Raw genomic sequence first — 12,862 nt, forward strand, 5'->3', positions numbered from 1 at the left:
CAAGCTGTCAAGGTGAATCACTGCTCAGATTTCGACAGAAGTTGAGCAGCGAAGAAAGAAGATATATCTACGATGGGACGTTGATCAACTGCAATGGGGACGCGGAACTGGATCTCGGCCACAACTCCGATGAGGAGACGTGGGGACTCGAAGCAACGCCGACTGGCTTAGAATAATGTATTTCTCGGTTATAGATTTTGCAGGAAAGTATGTCCGAAGCATTTGGTCATCATTTTGGAGCTTGCTATGGCCATCTTTGTTCTGCCGTCAACGAGGGGTAGTTGATTTTCAAATGGTCGGGAATCAGTCTCCGAGCTTATGTTAAGATCAGGACGATGCATTGATATAGCGGAGTGTAAGGAATAGCTTAAAAGCGATTGTAAATCAAAATTGATCAAATACGTTTCTAGTATACGTGAGTTCTATCTAAACAGTTGTATAGACTAGACTAATGATAGAATTATCCAGATCTATATTAATGCCAGGGCACATAGTAGCTTACCAACGATAGAGATCATAAACTTCATGTGTCTTAGGGTCAACTGTAATTGCCATCACTATTAAATATTCAAGCCGCAGTTTCTTACCAAGACACACCTCATTGTGTGGAACCAACGAGCCCTCTACCCTGACGGTGTGGACGTAATGACCGTTCACAGTGTGCTTGCTGCAAGATGCCCCACGACAATTGGCCGTCGATGCTGTACCTGTGGGAAGTGTTGAATGTCATTGTGTCGATATTAGCATAGACCATAGGGCACTCTTCAAATGAGGCACTGGCTTCAATGTGCGCGATCGTATTTCCTGACGGGTCGAATGCAGCCACAGATCCAACTGCAGACATGACCTTATAGGCACTCGTCATGATAGCATAGTGTCGTGAAGCGCTTTAATATCTCCGAAATCAGTCAGGTACGAGAACGCAAAATAAATGATTTCCAAGTAGTGCACTTCGATACCAAGATCGAGGTCTCTCGGTGAATTGATGCTTCGTCGCGATAGCAAACAACACGCTAGGTTGATGTAATCACTGGCTACTTTTTCTTTCATCAGTCACTTCAAGTCATGATCTCCGGAGACTTGGTTAATTTGACTTAGTTTCTTAATCTAACCTAGTTTGGAAAACGCCCCCAGTCCAGCGTGCCTGGATTTGGTCGCATTTTTCTGCCGTTTCAAGAGGATAAGACAGATGACAATACTACAGACTGTTTCAAAATTGTGAAAGACATGGTCTGTATGGACCCTTCTTCTAGAAAATTCCTTGTTACGAGACCCTTACATAAAGCCCAACGCAAACATCAAAGGGATCGGCTCAAAAATGGAGCCACTATGCACGGCACCACAGCACCATCCACGATACAAATACTAAAGGCCCGATCGGATCTCGAGCTTCATGTAACCGCAATTTAAAAAAGTCCACGCGATCTCGGCAAGAGTCACCCCAATGCCATCGCTCGCCAAGGCACAGGTGTGATTGGCTCTGGGGTGAGACTGGCGCCCGGGGTTGGGCTCACTTAGGGCTAGTGCCGTCGTCTCTGCTATCTCCAGCTCGCGGCTCGGATCTTGAGGCTCCACGGCCATGTGGCTCTGATCTTTGGCGTTTCCCGGTTGGATCTGGGAAACGCTATATGAGCCGTCATGTCCTGGTGTGCTTGGTTTTGGCCCCCTGTCTCCAATTCTCGCTGAATGCGGTCCTCGTTGTCTCTAGGAGGATGTTAGTTGGGCGATATCCCTGAGTTTTTGGCGCATCAGATCTATTCGAGTTGTCTCCATACTCCCCCCACTACAAAATGGGTCCCGCGATGCCCCTCGTCGGTCGGAGTCTGGCGATCTTCGTCGTGTCGATTGTTATGATGTCGATTTCCGTGTTGGTGGTCTCATTGAGGAGTTTTGTTCGACTAAGGATTGTTCGTGCGTTTGGGTGGGATGATGGTTTGATGGTTGCAGCGCTGGTCAGTCACTGTGATCCGGATGAAGGTTGCTTGCTGACGGCTTGATAGGCGCTCTTCATCTTGTTGAACATCTGTTGCATTATAGGATCGATGAATGGAATTGGTCACTCCTCGGAGGACTTTACAAGCACTGTGACCTACAAGAAAGCTCTGCTGGTAAGATTTCCACACCCCGTGAATCTCCCCAGACTACTAACTTGTCCGCCGTAGTGGTGGTGGCTCGGCCAAATGATCTATATCTGGGCTGCCTCAGTCGCTAAAATATCGATTGCACTGGCTCTCCTTCGCCTGACGATCCAAAAATCCCATCGTATCATCCTTTGGGGCTTAATTGGTACTGTAATCTCGATTGGGCTCATGTTCTGGCTCGTTTTACTCTTCGATTGCCAACCCATCGGCTACTTCTGGCATCAAGTCGATCAAGATAGCACAGGAAGCTGCCTACCGTTGTCGATCCTGTTGGACATTGCCTATCTTTACAGCTCTCTCACTATATTGTGTGATCTGACTCTTGGAATTCTCCCTGCCTTCCTGGTCTGGAATCTCCAAATGAACCGCAGGACCAAGCTTGCTGTTGGAGGAATTCTCAGCTTGGGTGCCCTGTAAGTGGTGTTTCATCTCTATCAAACGCCAATCGCTCACATTGCCCAGCGCCAGTGTCGCCGTCATGATCCGCATCCCCTTTCTACACTTTTACGCCGACAAAAACTTCCTCCGTATGTTGTCCCCCAACGCCCTTCTCAATATCAAATTAACACGCCTTCAGACTCAACCTTCCAAGTGGCAATCTGGTCCGTCATCGAAACAGGCCTCGGGATTACAGCAGGCAGCCTCATCACCCTCCGACCTCTTTTCCGCTGGCTTCTAGATGGAACAAGGACCTACAACCGAAATCCGCCTGGCCCAAGCCATTCCCGCCAATACAAATACCCATTATCCAGTCTCAAGCTGGGCAGCAGCCATGACCCGAGTTACTGGCGTCCTGATCTGGATCCCGACGACAGCAAAAGTATCATTATTACTGTCTCATCGCCGCGAAGACAGCATTTTACTCTTGCTAGTCATAGTAGTGAGGAGCCTTTGTATTCAGAGCTTACCTTGACGCCTTCCCGGAATCAGGTTACTATCCAGAAGACATTCGAGCAGATTGTTACGGAGCGACCGAAATAGAATTCCACATCCCATTCCAAAATTTCACATGCACAATCCCATGGCGTTAGATAGTCGAAGAGACTGGCAGAATTACCCAGTGGTGTGGTTCGCTCCCCCGGATTTCGCCTGGACAAAGTGTCAACTGTAACAAAACTCCACCATTCACTCCATAGCCATAGCCAGCCCTGCCCAGAGTATCCTTATCTAGCCCCCTCTTCCAGAAAAAAAAAACAAAAAAACCAAGCTAGCGGCCTTCCCGAAACCCCTAAGCCTCGCTTTCGCTTATTTCTGCAAAATGAATACGGGGCGTGGGGCGCGGACGCCTAAGGAAACCAAGTGACAGCCAGCCCTGATTGGCGCGTCACTGGCCTTATGCACAGTCAGGCACGCCGGGTTTGCGCACTGCCTCTATCGCAGCTGAAGACAAGTGTGGACGGGGGAGAAGCTGAATGGCCTGTTTTAGGCTTAGACTGCCGAGTGTGGCGTTGGTGTTCGCGCACGGGGCGGGCTAGAACACGATAGCTTCGTCGAGAGTGCGAATGTGATCATTCAGAGCGAGATATCGTGGTCAGCTCAGCCTTGTCTGGATGGTATTTGGAGAGGTGGAGGGTTGGTTAAATAGAGGGTTGTTGTCGGGCTGTTGGCAGGGCAGGGAGAGAGAGAGACATTTCTACAATTCCTCTTATTTTCTTCATTTGTTGCTTGCAATCATGTCGCTGTGTCGTGAGCATGACTTTGTCAAAGTGCCTCGTGTTCCTAAACGTATCATCCTCTGCTGCGATGGGACATGGCAGTCCTCGGTGTCCGGCAAGAAGAACGTCCCTTCCAATGTCACTCGCCTGTGTCGCGCCTTGAACGGCTTTGGTCAAGATGCGACAGGAGAGGCGTGGCAGCAGATTGTCTGGTATGATTCTGGAGTCGGCACTACTTCCCTTGCCATCGGTAAGAAGATTGAAGGAGCCATCGGCCAGGGACTCGAAGGCAATGTCATCGAAGCATACAACTTCTGCGTCATGAACTATCACCCTGGCGATCAGATCATGTGCTTTGGGTTCTCACGAGGAGCGTTTACGGCTCGGACCATTGCTGGACTGATTTCTGATGTCGGTATCTGCGACAAGAAGGATCTCAATCGTTTCCCTGATCTGTGGGATGCCTACAAGGGTCGACCGTTGAAGAAGGAGCCATTCTATGGCAGTGATGCCTGGTTCGAGTGGATTGAAGGCAAGGCCGATGAGAAACAGGGCGCTAATGGCAAGAAATTCAAATGGGTAGAGCGCAGCAATAGCGACTGGGCCCAAGATGGCTCCCGCATTGTGGAGGTTGTGGGTGTTTATGACACTGTCGGGGCTATTGGAATGCCTGCAGTGCTGGGTATGAAATTCCCAACGGGCTTTTTGTCGGGAGGAGATGACTCTGGGTGGCAGAATGTGACCCTTTCAGCAAGTAAGAGGCCTTTTCTGAAGCCATAACTGAACGGAATACTAACTCTGTCCTTTCAGATGTCAAACACGCTTTCCAGGCTTTAGCCCTGGATGAACACCGCGAGGCCTTTTCGCCTACGCTGTGGTATCTCCCCAAGTTTGGCGATGCCGATATGACCCAAATTGAACAACAGAAGCGAGCAATCGATGCTGCAGCGGCTGAATGGAGGAAACAGTTGGAACAAGCCAAAAAGCTCAAGTCGAGCGGCAAGGCCACCGACGCGGCTGTCAACCAGGCTGCATGCGACCTCAACAAGGCGGCAAGAGTCATGAACGATCATTTCCGCAAACTGTTGCGGCTGCAGGACGACATGAACCACCAAATTCACCCTCGCACACTGAAGCAGGTTTGGTTCCCGGGATACCACATCCACATCGGCGGTGGCTCCGACTCAACCCTCAAGAAACAGGGTGATATGGAAGAGATGTCCAACATCACCTTCTCCTGGATGCTGGACCAGATCAAGCCCTTCCTATTCTTGAACGAGGAATACCTCAAAATTGAAAGAAAGGAACGAAATGCGGACATCAAAGCCATCGCCGTGAATCCCCTCGAAAATGAGTCCTGGGGATCATGGGCCGGACGCAATGCGTCGGCAGTCGCTTCGTCCATCAGACATCCCTTCGCAACCGCCGCCAAGACTACCCCAGAATTCCGCAAGTATGGCTGGGGAACCGGCCATCTGGAAGATAGTTTCGAGACTCTGTACTACCTGAATGGGTCTCTGCGACGTACCCCCGGAAACTACGATATTCTGGACGAAAACAACCAGCCGGTCGGTGATACTTGCGAGTTTATCCATCCCGTTGTGGGATTCCGAAAGCATATCATGAAGAAGGACTACAACCCGGTTGGTAGCAAGGAGTATAGCCGCTACCCATCGAGCTACAAGGACGAGCATGGTAACAAGCAGCCCTGCTTTGAGTACCAGATCGGCGCTGTGGGCAGACCGTTACGGGAGTGGCACCTTGGTGGAGTAGATTCTTACGAGAGACTGGCGATTGCCGGCGAAGAGGCTCGGACGTATGTCGCCACAGAATTGGATGCGGTTGTGGGAATCAAGGTGGAGACATCCTGCGTTGATGTTCCAAGTCGGCCACCGTTCTCTCAAGGAGGATTCAAGCCGATTGACTCTGAGCAGCATGGTTTCCAGCCGAATGGTTTCCAGCAGCAGTGGGGGTTCCAGTCTTCCAACTTTCAGAGCAAAGGCTTCTCCATGACTTCTGAGGAGATCTTGATCGAGGAAACCGTGGCAAGGGGGTAATCTGGTGTTGAACTTATAGCCAGTATATGGATGGCTTGTACTGTTATGGATATTTCCCAATTTAATGCTTATTTGAATGATTTCCATGGTTTCAACCTTGATAGCAAGAGTCTGGCCTGTCAGAGAGTGCTTATTCCCAGGCCCTCTCAGCAGGAATACATACAGATACAGTAGAGCAAGGCTTCCAGCTATAAAAAGCCGTCGCAATCCTGTTTCGGCGGAGAAAAACAAGCTTTGTGGGGCGCATTTGCCGGATGACGTCGCCAGCCCTATTGAGTCCACAGGGCTGAACGGGCGTCTTTTAGGCATCACAATTCTCGAGTTCCAGTCGACTTCCAGTGGATTATTAGTGGATTTTCAGTGGATTTCATATAAAAGGACAAGATCGACGTCATCTGAGGGGAATATTCATCCATGGCCCAGATCCAGATCCAGATCCAGGAGTTTGCATCTACCTTTGTTGTCCTTTTCGCCCTTTTGATTGCTATCTTCTTCTTGTTTAAACCTCACTTTTACGAGCACAAAGAACCCACTAATCCCAACATGCTTTCTCGTAAGGTCTACGAGCTCTGCCACCAGCCGGAAACCGTCACCTCGGAGTTAGCGCGCGACCCGTCGCAATGTCCGACCAAGCTCTTCCACAAGCTCTTTGAACATTTATCCCACGGACACAAGAAGTCAGACTCGAGCTCAGACTCGACGTCGGACTCTGTTTTAGACTCGGTGTCAGATGCTGGATCAGACTATGAAAAACTAGACGAGTTGGAAAAAGCCCGCGCATGTGGCCATTTTGGATCGGTGGAGCCAAGCCAGTTATTCTTACAGGTATCGAGCGCATTCTGTTCTGCTGCTCGACAAATCTAATCCATTCCCTCCAGATCTATCATGATGCCTTATGCTCCTTGGACAAACATCCCACGGCCGGAGTGGTCTCTCCCTCGTTAATGGGAAGTACAGGCGTGGTCCCATTAACCATAGTCGCTCCGTTGCCGGATCTGTGCCGTCATCTAGCCAATTGCATTGCACGCGCCGAACATGAAGTCTTCTTGGGCACTAACTTTTGGATTTATTCAAATGCCTCGACTTTAGTCACGAATGCCATCAGAGAGCTTTCGAGGCGGGCGGGTGAGCGAGGGAGGAAGGTCGTCATGAAGATGGTTTATGACCGCGGTGATCCCCGTCAGGTATGTCCCGACATCACATAAATTAAGATCTGAAAGACCCCGAAGGAAGCTCACATCTCAAATAGGCCTTGGAAAATCGACTAAGCGTCCACGAGGACCAGTACACAGGCGGCAAAGTGAAACTGCCTCCCGCGAATGAAATCCCCAATGTCGATTTGCAGGTGATCAACTTCCATCGGCCGATTTTTGGAACTTTCCATGCCAAGTTTACCGTCATTGATCGACGCATTGCTCTACTGCAGAGCAGTAATATTCAAGACAATGATAATCTCGAGATGCTGTCTCATATCGAGGGACCTATCGTGGATGGTTTCTATGATGCCGCTTTGCTCTCATGGGGAAAGGCTCTGGAGCCTGCACTTCCGCTTTTAAATTCTCCAGCTGCTGCGGCTCCGATTCCATGCCACGAGACGAGGACGAGTAATGACCTTCCTACTGAGAAAGGAGTGCAGCATCTTGCGGAGCATTCGGTCAAGTCCGAGCATTATGACGTGGACCTCGAGCATGAAGCCGCAAGAGTGAACGATAGCGCTTTACCTCGAGAAAAGGAGACTCCCACACAGGCTGTTAGCCGTCATCTCAGTATGTACCTGGTGCATAGCTTCCATTCTGACCCTCCCTAACATTCAACCAGATACCACTATCCAACCAGACACGACAGGAGATGCACCAGATACCGACCAAGACCCCATATTCACCCCCTTACAAGATCAGCCCGCATCACGAACCCGTAGCCATGGCATTGGTGAACAGAGAACCCTTCGGATGTAAGACCCCCAATCTGCCGCACACAGTGCCTCTACTAATACACTCCAAAGCACCAAACCATAGCAACACCCAAACCCCCCAAAACTCAGCCTGGATCTCCGCAATCAACCACGCAGCAAGCTCAGTCCTCATCCAAACCCCAAACATGAACGCCGAGCCCCTCCTCGAGCCCCTCCTCAACGCAGTCCGTCGCGGCGTCATCGTCACCTGCTACCTCTGCCTGGGCTACAACGATGCCGGCGAACTTCTCCCCTTCCAGAATGGCACGAACGAGATGATCGCCAATAGACTGTACAACGCCCTCGAGTCTGACGAGCAGAAAAGCAGACTGAGGGTTTTCTACTATGTCGGCAAAGACCAGACAATGCCCATCCATAACAGTTTCAAGAAAAGGAGTTGTCATATCAAGCTGATGATTGTGGATGGCCGCGTTGCGATTCAGGGTAATGGCAATCTCGACACGCAGTCCTTTTTCCACAGCCAGGAGATCAATGTGCTTATTGATTCCCCGGTTATTTGTGGTGCTTGGCTGGAACTGATCGATCGTAATCAGAATACGGCTAGGTATGGTGCTTCTAGTCCCAAGGATGGATGCTGGCATCATCCTGAGACGGGAGAGATTCCGCCTGGTTCTATTGGAACGAATCCCGGGCGCTTTAGTTGGGCCAAGGGCGTTGTGGGTGCTGTACAGCGTGTTAGGGGTGTTGGTGGCTTTTGATTTGGGCTTTTATTTGGATGAAGCTATCTTTTTGCTATTTGATGGGATCTTGAACGCGTCTTATTTGTTTCGCTTTCGCCGGGTAATGGCTCGACGGTCAGCACCATTCTTAGTATCTCAATCAGAAGTTGAGACTTCACTCATGCAAAGAACGGGATTAAGCGTCGATATTGGAAAGTAACATATCTAATCAGCCATCGAGAAAGACAAGTACACGTACAACCGGGCCATTCTAGAAATGCACCGAAGTGCTCCAGTGAACAGAAAAACAAACTCCCAACCCCATTCATCTCTCAATTCCCAATCCAATACTTAAACCGATTCCATAATGCCAACTCATAACACCCAAATTTCTTACGATAAACCCATAATCGAGCTTGTCAACTACATCTACAACCACCAGCTAGACGAAACCGACGAAGCAATATGGACTGCAGCAAGAACAGCCCTCCTAGACACGATGGCCTGCGCAATCTCAACAGCGATGACGAGCTCCGACGCTATTCAACTGATTGCTCCTGTCGTTGATACAGCTGTTCCGGATGGGTTTCCCATGCCGGGGACGAAGCTCGTGGTTGATCCTCTAGCTGGGGCTTTTGGGTTGGGCGTTTTGATACGGTATTTGGATTATAATGATGCTTTGGGGGGTGTTGAGTGGGGACATCCTTCTGGTAAGATCACATTCTGTTACTCTTATTGAACCCGATAGTTTATACGTGATCAGAGTGAGAAATTGAGACTAAGTGGTTGGTTTCAGTTGGGATATGTGGCTATAATTCAGCGCTAACAGCATGAATTGCAGATAATATCGGCGCCATACTTCCACTTATGGATTGGTTGTCTCGTTCATCTGCTTCTGGGCGGAGGGTTCATAAAGGCCCGCCGTTGACTATGCAAACACTCTTAATTGCACTGGTCAAGGCGTATGAGGTACAAGGGTGTTATCAAATGCAGAACGCTTTCAATGCCTATGGGATTGACCATGTTGTACTGGTTAAACTGGCATCAGCTGCCGTTGTTTCTTGGTTGCTTGGATTAAGTCAAGAGCAAGCCATGGCGACCATTTCGAATGTTTGGATGGATGGTCATCCGAGCCGGGTGTACCGATCTGGTGCTAATACTATCTTGAGAAAAGGTTGGGCGGCTGGCGATGCGGCGAGAAGGGCCGTGCAGTTGGCTTTGATTGTTGAACGAGGTCAGCCTGGGTCACCGGAAGCCTTGAGTGCGAAGCCGTGGGGATTTTGGGAGCGGACTTTCGGCGAAACCGGCTTCAAGTTCCCGCGACCATTTGGTTCTTGGACGGTAAAGAATATTTTGTTTAAGGTTATGCCCGTCGAAGGACATGCGATCTCAGCAGTAGAAGCGTCTATCTTGAACGGCCGGCGGTTTCGACAGCAAGGCCTGGCTGATCCTCTTGGACAGATCAAACGAATCGATCTTAGAACGACTGCTGCCGCGGATTTGATTGTGAACAAAAAGGGTACGCTGCACAATGCTGCTGACCGTGACCATTGCATTCAGTATGTTGTCGCCTTGGCTTTCTTGAAGCAAGAACAGCCAGAGGCTGCAGACTTCTTGGACAAAAGCCCCTGGGCAACCAGCGAAGAGTTGAAATCGCTGCGAGAGAAGACCGTGGTGCGTGCTGACCTAGAACTCACACAGGATTACTTCAATCTGGACAAGAAGAGCATTGGCGCAGGAATGATAGTTCATCTTGTGGATGGCTCCTCCATGCCCGAAATCTTAATCGAGTACCCCCTGGGACATGCAAAGCACCCTCAAACACCAGCAGCGGTACAGAAAAAGTTCTTCCAGATCATGGGTCAGATGTTCTTGGCAACAGAGATCGGTCGCATATTGGGTGCAGTTCAAAAGCCAGATATGCCAGTCTCAGACTTTGTGGATCTGTTTGTTCAGAGGGGAAAAGCGAGACTGTAGATCAGACAGACTTGAGCCGGGTCACTATGGCCACCAGAGCCATCAGCATCAATGATTATTTCTATGCTTAATCGATTCTGCCAACTCCCTGCAGTGTCAAATAGACATCTGTGCCCCATCCCCAAAGACTCTGCACGGCGATGCTGCCACCGAAATATTCCGCGTAAGCTCGGCTCAAGGGCAATCCATAACCAAGGCCGGCAATACTGCTGAGGTGCCCACTGTTAGCAGAAATAGTATTCAAAGCATCCATGCCATTATCCGAGGACTGAAAATCCATATCCGAGAACGTCGTAAAGCTATACGACCAGATATGAGGCAGAACTTCAGGTGGGATACCGCCACCACGATCACGGATGCGAATTGTGATGCTCTGAGAAGACGGGTTCCAGTTCCCAGTGGGCTCAGGTGAGCTCCCTCGTTCACTCTCCGCATCAAATTCAAATCCAATATCGGTATCGCCTTGGACTGGGCGCTCATTTCCAGGGACATCTGGGGCAGCCGCAATAGTCACTTCGATAGGCTCCCGCTCATTCCCGTTCTCGATAGTTGCCCGGAACGCGTTCTTCAGTAACTCCGTGATGATGTACTCGATGTGCACGGGGATGTGAGCAAACGCAGCCTCGGGTTGGCCTCCGATTTTCAACGTCGGTCGCACGCCATACTTCAACTCGCAGATTTCTCCGACAAAGTCTTCACACAGCCGAATGATGTTTGCTGGCTGCAACGCTGTATCAATGACTCCAATGTAATTTGATGGGATCTTGCTCTGGTTTGTTGACCCGGCCGTTGTCCCAGAGGGCGTATCGCCGACAGGCTGAGAGGCATAGTGAAGAGCCAGATGTTGCTCGGCAATCAAACGCGTGCCGATACGAGCGCGCAGATGCGTGTCCAGAAAGCGCGTGACATCGGCTGGGCTGACGTACTTCCTGCACTCTAGGAAACCACGTGCGAGAACTGGGATTGTGTTTGTGTGTGTCTGTACGAGGTCTGCAAGCACATCTCCAAACTGGTTTTCCTCTTCGAGTGTCGTGATTCGGCGCTGCTGGTAGGGTATGAGAGTCGACAGCGAGTGGAGGTAATTATGGTAAATTTTGGAGACGTGGGGGTTTGAAACCACAATATAAGGGAGATTTCGCAGGGCTTGGATTCGAGATGCCAGACGGGCGGGCAGCAGCGAGAGAGTGAAGTTGGCCGAGGCTAAAAGTGCGTCTTTGGACAGAGGGGGACGTCCGTGTCTACATTGGGGTAAAATTAGTACTCATATCTCATGATTTGAATGTACGCAGCTCACTTGAGTAAATCTGCCAGTGTCAAAGCCCGGCGAGGACTGGCCGCCAGTTGCGCAACGTTGTCTTTGGCGACATCGAATGGACGACCGGCCCAATTTTGACCTTGTGATGTGGAAGATTGGCGCACAAAGATCCGCGTAACCGGTGTAGCCCGACTACGAGATCTAGACAACATGGCTTTTGGTGTTGCCATTGCTTGGTGGTTGAGGGGAGAAAGGTGGGAGATAACGAGTGAGGCGGTGACGGTAGACCGGGTATCGTCGGTCGATAATTGTTGAGATCGGCATGACGATAACTGGCCAAGGTGCATGAAGCTCGCAATATGAGTGATAACTTACACATTCTACGTGTTGAATTGCTATTCTGATTACAATTACAAGAGATCATATGAATTTGGCTCCATATCCATGGTTGCCTATTTGTCTCATTGAAAAGCTGGCTAATCAGAAGTACCTGGCATCGTGGAGCCGGTGGTGTGTTGGTATCATGTCATCTCGCTGAAGGAAAAGAAAAACAAAAAAGAATAAAAAGCATCCGTGGGTATCCAGCTCTCGCACTTCCGTTCATTCCATCAGTCGTCGTAGGGCAGATCGTCTCCGGGGTAGTCCAAGCTCTTGAGCCCGTGGGGAGCTTGTCGCATGGTAACCGGAGAACTAGTTGGCATTGACAGCACCATCTTGCTCGACGTGGATGTGTTCGGTCGACTCGAGTGTATCCACGTGGTCATCGGGGAATGCGACCCTGTAGCTGTGATTAGCATGACAGGGAACAATGCGCAGTTGAGGCGCAGATGACAGAGCCTCAATACTCACGTGAATCCCTTGATCAGGCTGTATTCGTGTTGGATGACGCCGCCCTTTTCCTGGGCAGTCTCCTTTGCCCTTCAAACGGTGTGTTAGCAGTCTTGCATCAAAGAGAGGGGATAGGCCACATACTTTTGGAGTTCCTCCGGAGGGGCATCAGCTTTGAGGGTGACCTGCGAGTTTCAAGATCAGTATAGAGCTTATACCAAGCTTCCAAAACCAGACACTCACATTGAAGACAGGCATGTTGAAGGATTTGGGAGAGGTGTGAAGGAGGGAAGTGGGGGAGGGGAAAGGTGAGGTCTT

At 50.1% G+C, this 12,862-nt stretch overlaps 6 protein-coding genes across 6 annotated transcripts; 4 read left to right on the forward strand and 2 right to left on the reverse strand.

The window, feature by feature from the left end:
- Positions 1-1,790: 1,790 nt before the first annotated feature.
- On the forward strand, positions 1,791-3,122 carry N7511_001634 (uncharacterized protein; the record flags this gene model as incomplete). Its single annotated transcript, XM_057124059.1, has 5 exons — positions 1,791-1,952; positions 2,001-2,108; positions 2,163-2,554; positions 2,604-2,668; positions 2,719-3,122. 5 exons carry the CDS (start codon positions 1,791-1,793, stop codon positions 3,120-3,122), a joined length of 1,131 nt encoding a protein of 376 aa, XP_056989792.1.
- Positions 3,123-3,814: 692 nt separating this feature from the next.
- On the forward strand, positions 3,815-5,853 carry N7511_001635 (T6SS phospholipase effector Tle1-like catalytic domain-containing protein; the record flags this gene model as incomplete). The annotated part of the gene is made up of 2 exons (XM_057124060.1): positions 3,815-4,550; positions 4,607-5,853. 2 exons carry the CDS (start codon positions 3,815-3,817, stop codon positions 5,851-5,853), a joined length of 1,983 nt encoding a protein of 660 aa, XP_056989793.1.
- A 414-nt stretch (positions 5,854-6,267) lies between these two features.
- On the forward strand, positions 6,268-8,523 carry N7511_001636 (IQ calmodulin-binding motif protein; the record flags this gene model as incomplete). Its single annotated transcript, XM_057124061.1, has 4 exons — positions 6,268-6,678; positions 6,732-7,037; positions 7,103-7,603; positions 7,672-8,523. 4 exons carry the CDS (start codon positions 6,268-6,270, stop codon positions 8,521-8,523), a joined length of 2,070 nt encoding a protein of 689 aa, XP_056989794.1.
- Positions 8,524-8,851: 328 nt separating this feature from the next.
- On the forward strand, positions 8,852-10,461 carry N7511_001637 (putative 2-methylcitrate dehydratase (PrpD); the record flags this gene model as incomplete). The annotated part of the gene is made up of 2 exons (XM_057124062.1): positions 8,852-9,194; positions 9,326-10,461. The coding sequence occupies 2 exons, from the start codon at positions 8,852-8,854 to the stop codon at positions 10,459-10,461; spliced, it is 1,479 nt and encodes a 492-aa protein (XP_056989795.1).
- Positions 10,462-10,528: 67 nt separating this feature from the next.
- On the reverse strand, positions 10,529-11,946 carry N7511_001638 (alpha-ketoacid dehydrogenase kinase family protein; the record flags this gene model as incomplete). The annotated part of the gene is made up of 2 exons (XM_057124063.1): positions 10,529-11,699; positions 11,756-11,946. 2 exons carry the CDS (start codon positions 11,944-11,946, stop codon positions 10,529-10,531), a joined length of 1,362 nt encoding a protein of 453 aa, XP_056989796.1.
- A 460-nt stretch (positions 11,947-12,406) lies between these two features.
- Positions 12,407-12,802, reverse strand: N7511_001639 (uncharacterized protein; the record flags this gene model as incomplete). The annotated part of the gene is made up of 4 exons (XM_057124064.1): positions 12,407-12,494; positions 12,566-12,634; positions 12,689-12,729; positions 12,788-12,802. The coding sequence occupies 4 exons, from the start codon at positions 12,800-12,802 to the stop codon at positions 12,407-12,409; spliced, it is 213 nt and encodes a 70-aa protein (XP_056989797.1).
- Between the last annotated feature and the right edge of the window lie 60 nt (positions 12,803-12,862).

The sequence above is a fragment of the Penicillium nucicola genome (assembly GCF_028828085.1).
Source record: "Penicillium nucicola strain IBT 29836 chromosome Unknown utg000001l, whole genome shotgun sequence".
NCBI classification, from domain to species: domain Eukaryota; kingdom Fungi; phylum Ascomycota; class Eurotiomycetes; order Eurotiales; family Aspergillaceae; genus Penicillium; species Penicillium nucicola.